This window comes from Melitaea cinxia, chromosome 5 (genome assembly GCF_905220565.1).
Source record: "Melitaea cinxia chromosome 5, ilMelCinx1.1, whole genome shotgun sequence".
Lineage (NCBI taxonomy): Eukaryota > Metazoa > Arthropoda > Insecta > Lepidoptera > Nymphalidae > Melitaea > Melitaea cinxia.
Window position 1 is genome coordinate 17,099,860 of NC_059398.1, and position 21,530 is coordinate 17,121,389.

The 21,530-nt window shown below is 35.5% G+C and overlaps 2 protein-coding genes across 2 annotated transcripts; one reads left to right on the plus strand and one right to left on the minus strand.

Annotated features, from left to right (window-relative positions):
* Positions 1–67: 67 nt before the first annotated feature.
* On the plus strand, positions 68–14,839 carry LOC123653761 (rab5 GDP/GTP exchange factor). Its single transcript, XM_045589744.1, has 11 exons — positions 68–217; positions 577–710; positions 6,411–6,584; positions 7,695–7,918; positions 8,290–8,399; positions 9,308–9,474; positions 9,972–10,105; positions 10,746–10,856; positions 11,109–11,219; positions 11,924–12,058; positions 13,607–14,839. The coding sequence occupies exons 2-11, from the start codon at positions 581–583 to the stop codon at positions 14,468–14,470; spliced, it is 2,160 nt and encodes a 719-aa protein (XP_045445700.1). The 5' UTR covers positions 68–217; positions 577–580; the 3' UTR covers positions 14,471–14,839.
* Positions 14,840–16,942: 2,103 nt separating this feature from the next.
* LOC123653762 (E3 ubiquitin-protein ligase SIAH1A-like) lies at positions 16,943–18,858 on the minus strand. The gene has a single exon (XM_045589745.1). It carries the CDS (start codon positions 18,856–18,858, stop codon positions 18,004–18,006), a length of 855 nt encoding a protein of 284 aa, XP_045445701.1. The 3' UTR covers positions 16,943–18,003.
* Positions 18,859–21,530: the final 2,672 nt, after the last annotated feature.

Below are 21,530 nucleotides of genomic sequence, written 5' to 3' on the forward strand. Positions count from 1 at the left end.
ATTGTCATCACTAATCTTCTGTATGCGAAATGTCAATCTGTGTGCTGTCATAATATGAAAATTTATTTTTGCAGTGTGTTGTTCGAGTTGTTTTACCTGACAGCTCAAAAGTTTCTTATTGTATTTTATTTATATTTTTGTTGTTATTAGTGGCAGTGAAATACGAATTATTGTGTAATCAGTGTGATATAAAAATTAATAGTTCACGTTTTTAGAGGTGAGTGATGACGTAAATATCGTTTACTTGTCGGATATTCAGTTTTACGATACTTATCGTAGACTCAAGTACATTTACGATAAGAATAGCCTATATAACGTCGTTCAACGGCCACCGTTACAGCCGTAATATTGCGATGAAACGTAATATACACGTTGATAGCGACATTTGTTTAAATTTTTACCTTCAAATAAAATGGGCTGATGTTTTGTTCGAACCTTCCTATGGCAGATTGTTTGAGTTTCGTGTACTACAATTAAATTAAAAAACTTCTCTTTTTAAAATTTTGTTTAAAATTATATTACAATGTGGTATGGGCATAATCTTCAAAGATCTTATAAGTATATGATTTTTGCAAGCAAGATGCCATCTCTCCGGATAGACCAGAGTGACTTGAAGTGCAAGAATGGCTGTGATTATTTCGGTAATCCTCAATGGCAAGGGTACTGCTCGAAATGTCACCGAGAACAACTGCAGAGGCAGAGGAGAGCAGGTACTGTGTGAAATAACAAAAAATTAAAAATTTCTTGCTTTTAAGATGTGTTTAATCTTATATATTATGTCAAAGCTATTGTGTTCAATTTACAACTTTACAATAGACCCTTTAATTTAATTAACATAGCTTTTACTGTTTTTCTATGTTAAATGTTTTTTTAGTAGTTAAAAAAGTTTAGGTATCTCACCATATATATGTATCTATGTATGTATGTATTGTGCTGTATATATATGTGTATTTGTACTTGATAGTTGATATTGTTCTAGGTGACACTAATTGTCACTTCTCTGTGTACACTTCCCTACCGCTTTCACTACGCTGTGTCCTATATGCCCAAAGGTTGTCTGGAAGAGATCGCTACTCTAGCGATAAGACCGCCATTGTACACTGTTTTTTTTATTTGTAATATGTTATTGTGGTGATTGTTGTTGTGTACAATAAAGAGTATCTATCTATCTATCTATCTATCTACCATAATGAACAGTATCAGACAAAAAAAATAATAGTAATAATACACTTTATTGGACACCAAAAACAGAAATAATCCATAGCAATAAAAGAAATAAAAGAAAGGGCGGCCTTATCGCTAAAAAGTGATTTCATCCAGGCAACCTTAGGGCCAAGGAAATGGTCTAGCGTCATCAAAATTGAGATAGAACTTTTAAAATTTTTAACAGGATATCCTGTTTAGAAGTTAATAAATTTTAATGTCAATGTAATACTATAAAAATTTATTCTTAAGAAAAAAAAAAAAAAAACGTATAATAGCTGTAAAAAAATATCAAGAAATATAATTTATTTTATTATTATTTTTGTTTACCACAATTATAAACTAACAATATGTTTATAGAAATTTATATTTCCTTGCAAGTTATATGCATTAACTATAATAATATTAATTAAACTAATAATCTAATTTTTAAAATACATTTTGGACAATTGCAAATTGCAAAATGCGCAATTGCAATTATTATTTAATGAAACAACTTTTTTCGGATTTTATCGCGGTTTAATATTAACTTTTGATTCCTGACGTTTCGGATACTTTACAGCAACCATGGTCACGGGAGGACCAGGGAGGGAGGAGGTATGTGGAGGCCTATGTCCAGCACTGTAATAGACTGAAATGATGATGATGATGAAAAATAAAATTTCTGCACATGAATATAAAAAAAAATCTATTTTTGTGCTTTAGAATAGAATAAAAACTTTCCAAATTGACATTTTATTTATTATAGGAAAAGCAAAATTAAAACTTCAATCTATTATTTTGCATTATTTAATAATCAATGAATTTAAAACTCGACTGTTATAACCTTTCAAGTTCTAAATTTATTTAAAAATCCATTCAATCACACTTGGTGGTAAGATTTAGAAAACCTGTGTGTCTTGTTCAATTCAAGAAACATGTAGTTATATACGAACTAGCTGACCTGGCAAACTTTGTAGCACCGTATTTTCTTTTTCTTAAATATAATAATTACATATATCAAAATAAAATATAGCCTATCGCTCAATTTGGATCAACCTGCACACAGTGTGCAAATTTGATTAAAATCGGCTAATGGCCAGTTTCAATACTCTATCTATCTCTAAATTTGCTTACTAGAGATAGAATTTTGACGTTAACTCCATATAAATTGTGTCAAAAATCTATCGCTAGTAAGCAAATTTAGAGATAGATAGAGTATTGAAACTGGCCATAAGTAGTGTAGGAGTGACGCGTAATTTATATATATTATTAGGATCTGTAAAATGAGAAATTAAAAAAATGTTGGTGTTCAGTATAGTATACAGTACAATAGTGCAAATAAAAACTTCATTAAGTAATAAATCCAGGACGTTATTCTCAAAATAATCAAGTCCACTTGACCACAATTCCACCTATGACAACATTTTAACTTATTTATTTATTATTTTAACTTTATTGAAAATTAACTTATTTGTAGTATGATAATTTTTAAAATATATATTCTTTATTGCACTAAGTAATTTTACAATAGTCATTATCATATAGGAAGTTGGTAAGGGCGAACTTATCTCTAAAATAGATCTCTTCCAGTCAACCCATAAAATAGAGACAATAAAAATTATATTCACTAGTCTGTGTTATTAGACTATTAAAAAAAAAAAATTGTTTCTAATCCTCAGTAAAAGCACCTAAAATTTTTTGTTGAAAAATGAATTCAATCTGTAAATAAAAAAGTTTTGAAACGTGCCCCCTGAATTATGAATTCAAGGTACAAATAAACTTAACCTATTTAAATTAATCATTGATTTCTAATAGTTTTACATCATGATAATAGTGATTGGTTTCAAGGATTGTCATGATCTATTTTATTGATAATATATACGCAATATGCTACGTAATTGAAATAGAAATTCAATGTCTTCTTATTGAAGGTATACTTCTTTTAACGCATTAGGGAAAAATGGTGAAAGTCAATTTTTACGATACACTTTGTCGGGCCTTGAGGCTAGTTAGTCAACAAAGAAGCTTGTAACGTGCAGTTAGCTAGTCAATGAAGTATAACTTCTCGCGTGCTGTGGACATAAGTACACACACACACACACACATTTTTTAAAATAATAATTATTATTTATAGTTAGCTGATTTTGTTAGACTTTGAATTTGGTTGACATAAGATCATATTAGACATAAATTAATTAAAGTAAAACATTCTTCGACTCAGGTAGTAGCATCCCGCTGCTGGGCATAGGCCTCTTCATGTAGGAGAAGAGAATGGTCAGAGCTTAATCCACCACCCTGCTCAACTCAAGAAATTTTATTTTGTTTTTATGCCAAGTTAGTGGCAAACAAGTACACAGTTCACATGACCTGAAACCTGTAGGGATCTGTCAACATACCTAGAGAGCTATCTTAGTCACCAAAGTAACACATCACTACTTGAGACCAGTATTATTTGACTGTGATCTTTCATAAGGTTGAGATACTTCTCAAGTCATGCTGCTCCAGATTTAGAGCATAATATTTTCCCCTACCTCAATAATATTAATTGAGATAAGGATCATTTTATCAAATCAACTTTTTTAAATAATAATTATCATATGTTACTTCTAATACCTCCAAGAATATTAGCTACATTCAAATTTAATTTTATATAATATTAATAGAGATATTGTAAAAAAATTTAAGTAAAAATTTAATTTTAATGATTAAATTGAAAACAAATGTAAGAGAATTTTATCTGTTTGGATATTGTGTACAATTATATGTCAGATAATTATTTGAACTAGTGGTCGCCCTGAGGTCGAAATTCGACCATAATAAAAATTTATATTAAAGAAAACCAAAAAATAATGAAAATAAAGAACCTTTTTTTAAATTTGACTACAGACTGACAATCAACAAAAAAGTATAATAAGCGTTTTGTGTCAAATACATGGTAGTGTATGTAATGTTTTTTTTAAATTGATTTAATGTACTTTTTTATGCATATTTTTTAAACAATATGAGCATTCTGCACTTCTTCTCTATATAAACTATAAGTGTGCGAAATTTCATACTCCTCCGTCCTCGTAATTTTCTTAAAAAGGGGTAGGTACAAAGTTTTTGCTTCACGTATTAATATATGGATTATGTTTCTGAGTGATGATTTTTTTTTTTAATTTTAGGTCAGTGTATTAAAATGTTTTGTAATATTATTAATAATGCACCTGCGGAATATCTGATAAGCATTAATTTAATTAGTAGATTAACCATACAAATTACTGATTATTTTAAATGAATTAATAATTACGTATGACAGATAAGTTATAATTAAACCAGTCCTGATTAATTTGTGTGTGTGTCATTCACAAACGAAATAATTACGACTATAATTTAAAGTTAAAAAAACTAACACAATTTTTGGTGTTAAAGGCAAGGTTGTTTTTTTTTATTAATGAAAGTCTCGGTTTTCTAGTCATTCAGATTTTTTTTTTAATAATAATAAACTTTATATTGATTATAAAATTTTAATCACAATAAGAAATATAATTTCACGAAGAGTTGTCAATTTACCATATTCTAAATATATGAAATACTCGTGTCGCGCTGTTTGTTGCCGAACTCTTCCGAAACGGCTGAACCAATTTTTATGAAATTTTGTGTGCATATCGGGTAGGTCTGAGAATCGGCCAACATAAATTTTTCATACCCCTAAGTTACAAGGGGGAGGGATTTAGGGGGTTTATATTATGTTATATATATGGCAAAACAACGTTTCCTGGGTCAGCTAGTTATTTATAAGAAAAGGTTTTAAGTTAAAATTTGATGTCAGATCAGATAAATCTAGTTGTTACAGTATAACAAATCAACTTTATTTCATTGATGTACAAGGACAATTATTTACCTAATGTATGTCTTTTGTTTTTTAAATAATAAACGCCTTTAACGCCATAAAAAGGTCATGGTATTGTTGATCACACCATAATTATTCGAATGCAATTTGCCTCGTGGAATAAATATTATATTTAAGGATGCACTCAAAACTCAGGAACGAATGTGACACTTCACATTAAGAGCTATTAATGCTTATCAACAAGTTGGATGGACTTTGGGATAAGATTGAGACGGCCTTCGATGATTTGGAAAGAATTATGTTTTTAAACTGTTTGTTCTCAAAAAAAAAAACGACTTAAATTTAACGACAAGTAATAAAATGAGAAAATACATATATCATATACATATATCACATATATATGTGTCATGAGCGGGCTTTGAACAATACCCTGCTGTGATCACTGCGCCAACAAGAAATGAAATAACCTTACATAGCTAAGTCACCGTGGTTTGTCGAATCCACATTGTCCAGATCAGACATTGTAACCGCCCTACGTCTTCGATTCGGACACATCCCTTTAAACGGATTTTTGTATTTAATTGGTAAAACAAATTCGCCAAATTGCACGGAATATAATTTAAAAGAAGACGAATATCACGAACGACGCCGAAAGATCAGTTTCGCAAGTGGATTTGTATGAGGTTGGCAAGCGTAACTGTATTCTGGCTTACCCGCTATCTGAGGAAGCCAGAATGCTGTATAAAATTGTGAAAGTATCTGATAAGCGTAGAATAGCATTGAATATTTTTGTAAGACCTATGAGGGTGGCATCGTCGGACACCTCCATAAATAATAAAGATTAAAAAAAAAAGAAATGTAATCTCGTCAGTCTTATTCACTAAAGGTGAGGATAAGTAAGATGGCATTATTCAAAGTAAAATCGAAAATTACTTTATTCAAGAAGACTTCAAAAGCACGTTTGAATCGTCATTAAACTCACATTAATTATTCGTAAATATAGTTATAGTCAGGGGCATAGCTACCGCCGTATCAGCCGTATCAATGATACGGGGCCCCCGGGCTACAGGGGCCCTGGCCCAGGGCTAACGGGTATAAGCAAAAAAATTAAGTGACTACCACGATGCTTCTCGGCATTTCCAAAACTTACTTTATTTTAATTGGATTCCTAATTTCTAGGAGGAAGTGATAACTTATAGTCAATAAATATTTATTTTAATTTAATGCAACCATTTTTGTTTCTTTTGTGAGAAATCTTGACTCTTCTTTTGGGCCCTAAACAACTAAATTTGATACAGGGCCCCTCACTAAAAGCACCCACAATCGATCCGGAATGTAGATTTTGCAAAGAAGAGTAATCATTAATTAAATTGATTCTTTATTTTTCTTTCAGAAAAAGCATCGTCAGCTACCCTCCCAAAACCAGAACAGAAGAAACCAGATAGGGGAATAAAGTTAGCTTCACACTCGTCTTTTTCAAAATTCGAGGAAAAACGACTTAGACAGAGCGAGACGCTTAAAAAAGCTAATTTATTAAAGTTTAGCGTTTTTAAAAAGAGCAACACTGGTAAGTTAATTTTTTTTAAAGAACTAGGACGGCAAACAAGCGTTCGGCTCACCTGATGGTAAGGGATTGCCGTAGATTATAGACGTCTGTAACTCCAGAAGCATCACAAGCGCTTTTTCGACCCCCTCCTTCAACCCGCCTCAGTCGCTCTGGTCACCTTACTCAACCACAAGAACACAACACTGTTTGAAAGCAGTATTATTTAGCTGTGATCTTCTGTGGATACCTTGAAACTTGTCAATACTACTTACAAGGGGAGGGCATTATATATTTAGAAAATGTATTTAGAATGATGTTGTTTTGATGAAGTACTTCTTTAGGTTGTCGTACCAGTATCTACTTGAATAATACAAGGAGTAGTATAAAATATCCCAAATCTTTCTTGTCTTTTTCACCTCCCCCCCTTTCTGTCTCTCTTTTTCATCAGATAAGTTATCGTAAAACCTTGAAAAGTGACAAAATGTTTGTCGTAAAATTAAATATACATTTATAATATTTGAACGTTTTTAATAATATTCTTTGAACGATTAGCAGGAAAGTGGACATAGGGTGCCAATCAAACCACCAATTGCAAATTCATGCGACGTTTCGATCCTTTATTGGACCATCATCAGGCATCTTTACATACAGTAGTCAATAGACATCTCCCTGTCAAAGTTCTTTCATTATGTAAGCTTCTAAATCCAAATACATTATATATTATTTTTAAGTTATGTTTTAAACTGTAATCTATAAATTTTGAAAATTTAAACTAAAACATTTGAATTTGATAGGTAACAATATGCACAATTTTAAGTTATTAAGTTTTTGGTTTTTACAATTTCAAGGCATCAAATTCTCCGAACTTGACTATTGAACTGCATCTTTACATATGTTCATTAAATTTATAATTTTTTTCTTCCTATTTTGGTTCAAGGGAAAAAATGTACTGTATGTACTGTATGTAAAGATGCCTGATGATGGTCCAATAAAGGATCGAAACGTCGCATGAATTTGCAATTGGTGGTTTGATTGGCACCCTATGTCCACTTTCCTGCTAATCGTTCAAAGAATACTTATAACAAATGGACACAACGATAAATAATGTTTTTAATAATATTTTCCATACAGATGAACACGATCACACACCGGAAAGAAAACCGCCGGAATTCAAAATACCGGCGCAAGTAAATGAGGGTATGAAGCGCGAGTTCCGGGTGCGCTTCTCGAACCTTCCTCCGCAAGTGGACCGCGACGCGAGAGTGTTCGTGCATAGCTTCGTGATGGACGTCATCAAGTGTTCCAACGTGATGACTGTTGATGAACTGTCGGACAGAGTGCAGAGGCATTATCAGGTGAGAAGAACGCCTGGGGGGGGGGGAGTTAATATTTTTATTTCTTGAGTCCAAATATGCTCAATGGATATTTAAGGAGATGTCTTGGTGAACTTTGTAGAACTTGCTGTGAGTAATACTATGAGGTAGTGTCATATATGTATAAAAAATAAAAACGGAGTTCGTATTTACTATAGCTAATTTTTGTAATTCTCTTCTTTTTTCATTAATTTTATTTAATAGTAACGATTTTACTAGATAGATCTCCTTGGGAAGATGGGCAAAAGATTAGTGATATTCATGGCGACTAGACTATGGTAATCACTTACAAAAAATATAATAAAATTTGAGTCTTATAGTACATCTTTTTACACCTATAATATTGTCACCAGCACTTCATGAAGTACATGGACACGTCGCCCCACTTCGCGAACGCCGAGTCCGAGATCAAGGAGCAGCTCATCGACTTCGTGGAGAAGCACGCCATGACATATTTACATGAGTTAGTTTATATGTTTGTTAGAAAACAAAACCAACACCAAAAATGTAATTCTATTCAAGTAAATTCTATTTAATAATGCTTTAAAAGCACTTTTGAATCCTTTAAAAAAATACAAAATTTTTGAATAAACTCAATAGTGGTCGCTCAGTGTTCGAAATTCGACCATAATTAATTAAAATTATAAGTTTGAACATTATTAAGGTTCTGTTGTCAAAGACTATACTTCTGTAATAATAAACAAAAGAGTATATATGCGTGTGTGTGCGTCAAATAAATGGTAGTGTGTGTAATGTATTTTTTATGCATAATTAAAGAAAATACTATCATTCTGCACTCCTTCACTATATAAACTATAAGTGTGCGAAATTTCATACTCCTCCGTCCGCGTAATTTTCGTAAATAGGGGTACGAAGTTTTTGCTTCACACAATAATATATAGATATAGATAGCTATTTTGAAGCTACAACTCATTTGGAATGTAAAATGTTCTGCTTGATAAGTATCGGCAAGAAGCTCAATAATTACTCTAAAAAAATAACTTTAATATTATAGTGCACGATATTGAGTTATGTGGATTAAAGGCAAAGTGTTATGTGTATACCAACATTTTATCTCATGCAGGCCTCAACAGATATTTTTGTTCTGGCAAAACATTGGATGGTTTAATGAAAAATTTCGGGAACCCATTTTCAAATCACCTTCTCGCTTCAATTGTGATTCTAAAACATTAATTTACACATCACACAAAAACATCCGGATTCTTCTTTAGTGATATTTTGGCTGGTTATTTCCATTCGCAGAAAATTGAGTTACCTTTAGTATAACTAGCTCATAAAGAAAACATTAAAATGTTGACAAAAGTACAACAAGTCTTTATAAGATATGGTAATGAGACGATATCATTACAGCCTGCCAGGTGTGGTGTTCTCACCAGCGGGGACGGATGATGAACGGCTGGATCGCGCCATGTCTGAGCGTATCCAGCAACTGAGCTGGGTGGGCGAGAAACATTTGGAGTGTCGCCTCGACCGCTCAGATACTCGTACTGGGCAGTTGCTCTACAAGGCCATCAGCGGTGAGACCTATCTTCAATATGGGTTGTTTTTTTTAGTTATGATCATTTTGGTGGTCAGTTGTCACCTACTACTTTTTTATTCTATAAAGGTGATAAATAATCGTACATTCTGCGTGATGATAAGCGTGCACCGTAGCCTATGGACACCTGCAATACCAGAAGCATTGCAAAATTGCGTTACCTACTCGAACTCTGACCTTCCCCTGGAGCTCTTGCTACCTTACTCACCACATGAATACACTTCTTGAGAGCAGTGTTACTTAGCTGTGATCTTCTGTAAGTACGTTCCCATTCGGGCTGCCCCAAATTTCGAGAAAGATATTTTCTACTGTTCCATACTTCAATAACCTGATAATACGCCTGATAGCATACTGCCACATGGTAAGCCTCTCGTTCCTATGGTGAGTACGCTTAGAGGGTATCGTGGGAAGCGGGGGGATTATGATAATATGCTGCCGTATGTATGGTCATGATCTCAACACGCGCTATTGCCGCAGAGCTGCTGGCAGTGGACGGCGCGCCGGGCCCGGGCGGCAAGCTGGCGCGCGTGCGGCGCGCGTGCCGGCACGTGCTGGCGCTGTGCGGCGCGCCCGCCTCCGCCGACGACCTGCTGCCCGCGCTCATCTTCACCGTCAGTGCCTCTCCTCACACGCACACGCACACACGCACTCAAATACGCGCGGACACGCACACAAACACACTTGCACACATGCATACAAACACACTTGCACATACACACACAAACACACTTGCACACACGCACACAAACACACTTGCACACACGCACACAAACACACTTGCACACACGCACACAAATACACACACGCACAAAAAACACACCCACATACACATATACTTTCACTATCAGAGCTGCTGGTGGTGCCTTCAACCATAAACGGGCTCTGTGGTGAATTAAACTCCGATCCTTCTTCTGCATTAAAAAAGAGGCTTGCCCAGCTGTAGAATATTTAGGAGGAGGCCTGTGCCCTGCTGGCTCACCGCTGGGCATAGGCCTCTTTCCCCATGTAGGAAAAGGATCAGAGCTGTCTGAGTGCTCTCTGAGGCAAAGTAGGGAAACCTGGCAAACATCTGTGTTGCAGCACACAAATGTTTGTCATGTACGGGGATCGAACCCACAACCGCCAGTGCAACAGCCACAAACATGGTTAAAATTGGGGGGCTGCCAGCACTACCGGCACTGCTGCAGGAATACTAATAAAAATTAAAATTAAAATATATACATAAATATTAAATTATTATTTTGTTCAAAGGTCCTAAAAGCGAATCCGCCGCGTCTCGTTAGTAACATCAATTTCGTAACCCGGTTCTGTAACGCGCAGCGTCTGATGACCGGCGAAGGCGGGTACTACTTCACTAATCTGGTAACTCTTGCGTTCATAAAAATGTAACTAATTTAAATTTTAAAAATGACTTAAGTTTTAAATTCCATTTTAAGCCCAAAATGTCTTACATCATTTTTGCTTAAAAAGCTGATACTCTTCAAACTGATAGATCGATTTTTACCAACCCCCCTTTTTATCACCTCCCTTTTTTGTGTCTGGTATTGAAATGATTAAATATTAATCAATAAATTATATGCAATTGTTATTTGAATTTTTTCATTTTATTTTTAGTGTTGTGCGGTATCCTTCATAGAAAATTTAACAGCTGAATCTCTAAATATGGATAAAAAGGAGTTCGATTGTTATATGGCGATGCCCGCTTCGATCGGCGGTAGTACATGGGTAAGTTTTAATACTATAAAGAAGTAAGGAAGTGAAAGTTAAAAGAGGGAATTTGAGTGTGACGAAGGTAGTTAGAGTGTGATGAAGAGTTTGAGAGCGTAAAGGGGTAGTTTGAGTGTGATGAAAGTAGTTTGAGTGTAAAGGGATAGTTTGAGCGTAAAGCGGTAGTTGGAGTGTGACGAAGGTAATTGGAGTGTGACAAAGTTAGTTTAAGCGTAAATAATAATAGTATCTTTATTTCACAAACTTAGAACTATATTACAATGATAATGTGGCAACAATATCAGAAGTAATGAGATTAGCATCTGTAACCGAACTAGGCATAGCCTGTATTTCGGCTATCAGCACCATTCCCTTCCAGTAATTATTTATTATACGATAATAGGTACCAGGAAATATATATCTTATACATTCATTTAATATATATTTAAAGGAAGTAGTACGAGTGTAAAGGATGTAGTTGAGTCTAAAAGTGTAGTTTGAGTGTGACGAAGGTAGTTTGAGCGTAAAGGAAGTGGTATGAGTGTAAAGGACGTAGTTGAGTCTAAAAGGGTAGTTTGAGTGTGACGAAGGTAGTTTGAGCGTAAAGGAAGTAGTACGAGTGTATGATGTGATGAATGAAGGTAGTTCGTGAGTCAGGTAGAAGAAAGGGTCCTGGGGTCGAAATAAGAAACCCTCGCTGGTAATGAGGCGGCGGCCCGCAGGCGGCGGCGCTGTCGCTGTGCGGCGCGGCGCGCGAGGCGGAGGAGCAGCGGCTGGCGGCCGAGCGGCTCGCGGCCGAGCTGCGGGGCCTGCGCGCCCGGGCCGCGCGCCTGGCCGCCGGCGCAGAGACCTTCGAGGTGCGGACGGTCAGCTCGCTTGGGGGAACCTTGGGCTGGCTTTGTACACACTTGAGCCTATCGCACTCCACTGCTGGACATAGGCCTCCCCAAGTTGGCTTTGTACACACTTCAGCCTATCGCACTCCACTGCGGGACATAGGCCTCCCCAAGTTGGCTTTGTACACACTTCAGCCTATCGCACTCCACTGCTGGACGTAGGCCTACCCAAGTTGGCTTTGTACACACTTCAGCCTATCGCACTCCACTGCTGGACGTAGGCCTACCCAAGTTGGCTTTGTACACACTTCAGCCTATCGCACTCCACTGCTGGACGTAGGCCTACCCAAGTTGGCTTTGTACACACTTCAGCGTATCGCACTCCACTGCGGGACATAGGCCTCCCCAAGTTGCCTTTGTACACACTTCAGCCTATCGCACTCCACTGCTGGACGTAGGCCTACCCAAGTTGGCTTTGTACACACTTCAGCCTATCGCACTCCACTGCTGGACGTGGCCTACCCAAGTTGGCTTTGTACACACTTCAGCCTATCGCACTCCACTGCTAAACATATGCCTGCCCAAGTTGGCTTTGTACACACTTCAGCCTATCGCACTCCACTGCTGGACATAGGCCTCCCCAAGTTGGCTTTGTGCACACTTCAGCCTATCGCACTCCACTGCTGGACATAGGCCTCCCCAAGTTCGCGCCAGACGTCCCGGTCTTCCGCAATCCTCATTCAGCCGACACCGGCAATCTTACGTAGATCGTCGGTCCAACTTTGTAAGGACTTGGAAAAAAGCGTACGGCCCTGATGGTGAGCGGCTACCGTAGGCTATAGACGCCTGCGACACCAGATGCAGGCGCGTTGCCGATCATTTCCCCGATCGAGGAATTCTGGCCATCTCACTAACCACAGGAACGCAAGACTACTTGTTCACAATATTTCAATAATAATTTCGACCCGTTGACGCAACGGTTGACGTTGCGCCAGCGGTCGCGGGTTCGATTCCCGCTCACGACAGACATTTATATCGACCATATAGATGTTAGTCGTGGTCTGGGCGTTGTGTTTGTGTATTGTATGTGTTTCCGGACTCCCAACACAGGAGAAAATCCTACTGAGGGATCCGTTGAGTGTGTAGCGTTTATTAATTTATTATTAATTAATATTATTTAGTTGTTGTGATCTTCTGTAAAGCTGAGGTATTTACTTCCACAGACAGATTTTAAGCAGAATACATCTGGCTGTGCCCTATGTCAGTTAATATTCCGTTGTACTACTTTGAAATTACACAATTTTATAATTTATCATTTGAAACACAATTATTACCAATTTACTACTAAATATTAATGATTGTGTGTTTCCAACAATTAAATGTGAAAAATCGTCAACGAAACAATCGAAGTAATTTTAATATGAAATATTTGGGATAACTTAAAAATTACTTGTCATATCTAGTTTAAATTTAAAAGCGAGCAAATGACAAGCACCTATTTTTTTTTTAAAAAGCGATATCCATTCTCTATAATTTAAACTGTAAATTTAATTATTTATATATTCACAGAAAGAAATAACGCATAAAGTACACGACGTATTGGCGAAAACGCCCTTGGAGATAAAGCCGCGTCGAGAACCTCCGAAACTCAGTTCACTGAGAAATTCCACAGTACCTTTAATCGACTTCGAGACCCCGGTACAAACACCCGTCCAGACCAAACCGCCAGAAGAAATTCCACAAATACAAATACCAGTAATAAATCCTGTTGAAGAACCAACTGCAGTAACTTCTGATGAGGCAGACGGAGAAATCACTCAGAACATTATTGACTTCCAGTCTTTGGACAAACCATCACCTCCAAAGTCCCCACAAAATCAGCCGTGGGAATTAAAACAGACTGGTTCATTTGAGCTTCTCACCCCATCACCGCTTGGGTTTACCCCGTTTGACTCAAGATCTATAGACGAATTAATGACACCAGATGAATTTGGTTCAGATCATTTAGCCCCTGGTCTAAGTAACATTAATTATGATATAGATCTGTCCGATTTCAGCGGAGACAATAGTTTGGCTGAAGACACACCCAAGGAACCGAAAGATCCCTTCAGTCCAGACGGGATTAAGAAGGAACCAATGTTTGATCCATTCCAGCCGCAGACGAGCCAAAGTCAATATAACACGGTTCTAGAAAAATTTGATGAATTTAGTTTAGTTGATACGAAGACAAATGAAACATCAGAAGCATTTGAAGTCGTTCACAGAACACAGGTATCTAATGCAGTCGATTTTAGGCCAAACACAGAACCAGAGTGCACGGATCCATTTAGTCCTGTGCAAAAAGAAGCATCTATTTTAGATGACGGCGGTTCTCCAACTGCCGCCTGCCTCCTACCAACACCTTTGCTGCCACAGACTAGCAAGCTACCATAGAAATGTAACCTTATCACTCTATGGTGTTTTGCATTATCATTTACTGTATATAAATTGTTATATTAGGTGTCATTAACATAATTGTTGTGAATGTTATTTATTTTAAAAGAAATCAATGAAATATATTTAAAATTAAATAAGCTCTCCTATATGTAAATTAATTTTTCAAATCTTAAGTCTGTACTGACATGAAGGCCAAAATTAAACTTATTGGAAAAGTGTTAACTATAAAACTTTATCAAATTGTAATACCTGACAATTGTCAAGTAAGTATCACAAAATGAAATCATAAATGTCCCAGATCACTATGCTTTTTAAAAGCTACTAAGTTTGTGTCAAAGAAACAATAAACTACTTAATAAATACGTATATTTTGTTTTCATAGTAATAGCTAACTGTCCTGCAGTTTCACCAGGGGTGTATCAATGATACGGGGCCCCCTATCTAAAGGGGCACCGTATTATTGATAACGTATGTAAGCAAAAATTAGTAAAATGTTATCTACGATGTTACTTAATCTCGTGCTTCCTGGGAAAAACATTAAAAAAAACTGTCATACTTGCCTAATTTTTTTTTGTCTATAGTTTTCACTTCAGAAATGTCAAAAGTCAAAAAGCAACCCCCTTTTTTCCGAGTTAAGCGTGCGCTCAAAAGTTGATAACATCCTGCATCGTTTATTTCGGGATTCAGTTAATCATTATGAACAATTAATTAATCTTTTTTTATAACAATGGGGGCAAAGGAGCAGACGAAGCCATCTGATGTTTAGATATACCAATTTTAGACATACCGATTTTGATAATTCTTTTTTTGTTGGAAAGAAGATATCCTTAGTTTAGTACCATGATAAGGAAACCAGGATCTGATGATGGGATCCCAGAGAAATCGAGGGAAGATCTTGAAAATCCGCAATAACTTTTTACTGGGTGTACCGATTTTAATAATTTTTAGTTTAATCGAAAGCCGATGTTTGTCATGTGGTCACATATAAATTTTATTGAGATCTGATATCTACTTTTTGAGTAATCTTTGATCACGCGTAGTTACTTGACTATTATTTCGTCGATCTACGTTGTATTACTCGTCGATGTAATTGAAGTCGGTTTTTTTTTCGTTTGCGAGCAAACACAATTATGTGAGAAATTTTTACCCTTCATTTGGCCCCCAGACTAATTTTGATACAGGACCTCCAAGGTATGCTACGCCACTGAGTTTCACACACGTTAAATTGAGGAAAAAACGTTTTAAATCCATATCTCAGATCCATATAATTAATTATATAAATATCTTGTTTCAATGTTTTTCCTGGCTAATTTAATTACTGGACCGATAATGAAATATTACACAGATGTGTAATTTTGTCCAACTTAAAATTTGTAGAGGCTATATTTTATTTTGATATATTTATAAATATAAAAGAGAAAATCACTGACTCACTCATCACGAGAACTCCAAAAAAGCTGGATGGACAAAGACGAAATTTGGCAGGGAGGTAGATTATAGTTTGTAGACGTCCGCTAAGAACAGATTTTGCGATATTCCACCGCTAAGGGGGTTTGATTGGGCTTGATAGTTTGTGTGAAACATATACAGCAGGGTCTTTTTAAAGAAAAATAACCGCGATTATATTGATCACATAATAGTAGGTACAAAAAAAAAAAAAAAAAAATTACATATCTAACCTCTACGTAAGTATATTTTTTTATTTACACCTCTCGTCACAGAGTCACGGAAGACCGTGCGTTGCGCTATTCCGTGGCATATATTTACGCAGAACCATGTGTGGCCTTATAAATGGTGTGTTTTAATTTAATTCTAATAATTATTCTAATTATTATTATTATATAATTATATATATCTCTCACGGTCAGTTTTGGACTCACCATCGAAATAGAGAAAATAAGCTTTAGTTCGAAATTCGAATGCAATGTTGAAAGTAATACGCCTCAATACTTGAAAATTAAAATTTAAATAAAAAAAGGCATGGGCACTCAAGAGCCTATGGATGTTAACATTTATATAAAAAAAAAAAAAAAAAAAAATGGTGTGTATATGTACCTATATTTTAAACATATTTACATTACAATACTACCACAATTCTGACGAATTCAACGAACCATACTGAACGGATTTTCATGCGGTTTCACCAATGGAGATAAGGCTTCAAGAGGAAGGTTTACGCAACAGATAAGCCGATTTTGATGAGAGTTTGATGAGAGAAACCTTGTGACACACTAATTTCAACGCGGGCGAAGCCCTGGGCACAACTAGTATTATATATAAATATTATATTCACGAGAAAAAAAATAAGGTGGTATGGAATTTCGTCTAGTATTGTTAAAACCTTAGGTGGTGAATTGACTATCCAATACAAAAAAAAAAACTTCTGAAATAAGCTTAGATAGTTGAAACAAACAATCAAACTCATCAGCTTTATAATATTATTATAGATAGTAAATAAAATCGCAGTAATTACATTACAAAATTTATTTAAACCAGAATCTTTTATAAGGAATCTTTTATCTAATGTTAAAAAAAATATGTTTAAATAATAAAGAAATATTCTAGTAAAAAAATGATGCCACTACTTTCAAAGTGACACATTTTACATTGAGGGTAAATACTTCTATTATTAAGTAACATGAATTTTGCATAAATAATAATACAATGCTAAAATTAAAACTAACGATATGATTATTCAAGACCTAATTGATTTACTCACAAAAGAGAAATGGTCAGCTGCCTTATGAAATTAACTAAGTTTTGATAATGTTAAGCGAATGTATAGTTCAATTGCATTCTTTAAACATAATCATTAAATAATTTCACAAATATATTTGTCAATTTTGAAGTATTTGTAGTAATAAATTTAAAGTTTGTTAAACTTAGCATGTATTAAACATGAGGCACTGTTTGTCTCCTTATTGTGAGCTGTTACAAAAATATATTGAATCATTTATTTAAATACAATTATAACATTTGTGTGATCATCACATTACAGTTGTCTATTCCGAGTGTGTCCCTTGTGTCCTTTAACCAGTGACTTTAATAACCAGCATTTGATTGACTCAAGAAAATTTAAAATAGATCCTTCAACCTTCACTCATATATACAGATAATATAATTAAAAAAAAAATATTTGTTCATTTGGAATAACATAAAAAGGTTATACGATCTTAGTCCTTTTATTAGCACGAATAGAGGTATAAAATTTATCTCACTCAGGGATTAACTTTAAGCTACTTAATTCTAAAGTTGAACACACATTTACAAAAATAAAAATGAAGAAACAATTTTTGGCTCATTTTTATGTTGATTATAATTTTATACAATTACAACAGTTTGATACAAAACATGATAGTAACTATTTTAAGTTCATATTTTTATATTCATTGTAATAATTATAATACATTCTATCTATACTTTTATTATCGTTCTGGTATCTTTTCATTGGCGTGAAAACTAATTAAAATAACCTTAACACTCAAATTAACAATTTCAGTGGTGCTATTGTTTAGACATGGCAATGACTACTAGGCAATGGATATTGTGACATTTATACCGAGATTTCCATTATCTGCAAATAATTGTGCAAGGGACGTGTCAAATACAAGGCAGTCAGAGTTCATAATGGCGGACGACACTCCTTCGTGAATGGACCGAGGCATTGCTTCCCATGTAAGTCTGCGTCTATGACCATTGAGTTCCAGCCGATATGCAAAATTTTCTGCTTCTTTACGAGATCCTATAAGTTGAACAATAGCAAAAAACTGTTGATGACCATCAAACTTCTCTTGTTTTTCAAGTACTAGCATGAAATGATGGTTAAAACAGGACTGCATCATAACCCAGTCCACAGCTCCTGGTAGGTTGATATCCGTGGCAAGAAACACAATATCTTCGCCTTGTAACGTCGTTATGCTTTTATGGGACATCATAAGATGTGGCATCACTTGGTCAAGACCTCCTTGCCATTTACAGGACGCTCCAGGACATGGGCAAGAATACGGTCTGAATTCACAAGCTTCCTCGTGTTCTGCTTTCTCTGTATGTACTAATGTCACCATACATCCCGTGTTGGAATGTTTGCAAGGGAACATGACATTACTAGCGACTTTCTCCATTGCAAGGTTGCGAATGTTGCCGAGTGGGCCGCGACATGTAGGGCAGCAGGAAAGTTTAGGTCGACAACTCGAGCAGACGAGGTGTCCGCTCTGGCACTGTAATATAGGCGGTAAGACATAGTCGAAGCACACTGGGCACTCGAAAAGCGATGCTAGGTCGGCCGACATTGCGGTTGTCGCGGTTGGAACGTTGACAAGTGCGGGCACCCCAGGAACAGCACAACTGGAACCGCTAGCTCCACGTCTCTTGTTGTTTGTGCTCATGTCACCGTCACGCGCACATAAAATTCGTCGATCAGAGATCAACACAATAGTGACACAATAAATTTTTTTGAAGTACCGTCGTACGTTAATTGTTTAAATCATTTGTAACCTTCCACTGTAAACTTTTTCCGTCTGCTTGTATCATTAGTTTCCATCACAGAACCGGAGACCAAAGTTTTATTTCTAATCAGCTAAGTTTTGGTGTAAGCATTCAGAGATCAAATAGTCGATCCACGAAGATAATATTCAGATTATTACGTTTGATTTTAAAATTAATAAAATTACATATTACGAATCAATAAAAATATTAATACGAACGTTCTAGTTCACGACAAAAGAATGATATTCTTCGTAACCAAGATTCAATACCCATTCAATGACGACTTGTCCAATCGAAAACAACTGACAGATAACAACGATGTTACCTTATATCGGTACCACACATGTGACGAACAAAGACTATACCCCATTTTTTTGGAAGTGTCTTATTTAGTAAACAAATTCTGCCAATACGTAATTCATGATTTTTTCCGAATTTATCACTGACACCACATTAGCTTAAGGACATTTGTAAAACTCCATTTACTACTTATTTCACTAAAAACAAATATCAATTTATCATTTAAACACTTAAAAACTATCACAAAATACCAATACCACAGATAATAAAAAAAAAAAATTGTCATTTTAATATATTTTTTTTATAAGGCAAATAGGGATGAGGTCATTATATTTCGGAGGTGAATGAGTATAAGTGAATAAACAAAATGAGTGATAAAATAGGCCGGTTCTTTACCTATATTTTAAATTTTCATGAACTATAATTTGTTAATGACCTATAAAACAATGTTACCGTAAAGCGAATTGTTATTAAGTTGTTATACAGGGTGTTTGGTGGGGTGTTGGACAAACGGTCAGGGGAGTAGTTGTTTCTTTAATTTAGAATTTTCACCTTTCCGCCCCCAATGATGTAGGTTATGTAAGTTGAGTATTCCCTCACGAGTGAATTTAGACTCGTCTATGGACATAAGATATTTTTTAAAAAGTTTTCATTTTCAATATCGGTGTGCAAAATAAATCTGACCGATCTGAAGACGGACTGATCGACAGAAACAGATAAGGAACTTTGTTACTCTCTCTAACGAACGAGACATAAAACTACTTAGCCAATCACAGCACAGTAGTCTAGGGGTTTTAATAAAAACAGGTTTTTTAACTGCGTGATAGAAACTAGATACTGATTCATTGTATCATTTTAAACAAATTTTATTATTAGTTTTTTGTCCACCGTCGTTTCGGTCCATCTCGAGGGAGGCCTGCCTACAAGCGTGATACGGGTGCTTGGTCATCATTACAGAAAATTAATAATCCCTTGTTTTTTTATAAACTCAATTCAAAAAACCTTTTTAGTTTTCTTTATTAAACACACATGACTTTACTTACCAATTATGATTATTAAAGTAAGCGATTTTTGACCGCGCGTTATGTTTTGGTAAATATCTCTACTCAAATTTTTTTTTTGATAGCAAATGATACATTGTTGGAAAGGACATAAATGCAGGATATTTAAAAAAAAAACAGTTAAAACCCTATCGTGTATGGATTTTTTTTTTATATCACTTTAAAGTTTGTAGTTTGGTAAAATTTTGCAACTCTTAAAAACTTTGAAGGCTCATATTTTCGTATTTTTTCATATTACACTTACAAATATGGTTTCAAAATGTTGGCAATTTATTCAAAACAAGAAATAAAAATAATTTGGGTCCGTAAAACATTTTTTTTTTGTGTTTTATGAGTTTGAATGATGAATTCTGGGGATTTTGTAAAAAACAATTAAATGCTGCGTGAAAAAAAAATAAAAGGGCAATGACTTAAGTTAAGTGACCAGATATATTGGCAATGACCTCCCCTTACTCCCCTGACCGTTTGTCCAACACCCCACCAAACACCCTGTATATTGTTTTTTTTGTTGAGCGAAAAAAATGCTTACAAAATATAATGCCTATCTTTCATAGTAAAGTGTTTATTGTAAAGATTTAGTTTTATCTTACGAATATTTCTGAATATCAATTTCATATATATATATATATATATATATATATATATATATATATATATATATATATATATATATTTGACGTTAGTTGTGTGACGTTTATAATTTTGATAGGCGTTGTCGCTATTAGCGCATGTCCTCCCGTATTCTCGCGTGTTCTTGTGACGTAGGGTTGTGCGTAAGCAACCATAGGTGGGGGGTCCTCTAAGTAGGGTAGGCTCAACGGTATTTAAGCGCTGGTGGTGTGTGACTCTTGCCCTTTCCTTTGTCTTTAGCCTCGGCCAGGTTCAGGGTGCGATTTTTGTTGGGGTCCTTGGCGTGGCGGTCACGGGCGGTGCTGTTGGTGCCTGTAAATACCACGTGGCAAGACAATTGTGAGTTACCCGCTGGGACCCCAACAATACAGATTTACGGTGTAATTCGTACTATTACCAGAGTACGGATTCGCATTATTAGAAACCTACCATCAGGTGATAATTCTCCTGCCTCCGGTTGTCATCGCGGGGGTGGACGGTGCTGTCGAATTGTGTGGTCGATGAGAGTCGGCGTGAGTTCATCCGGTGGTGCTACGGCCGAGCTACGTGTTCACGGAATCTAGTTGACGATAAGTGACCTT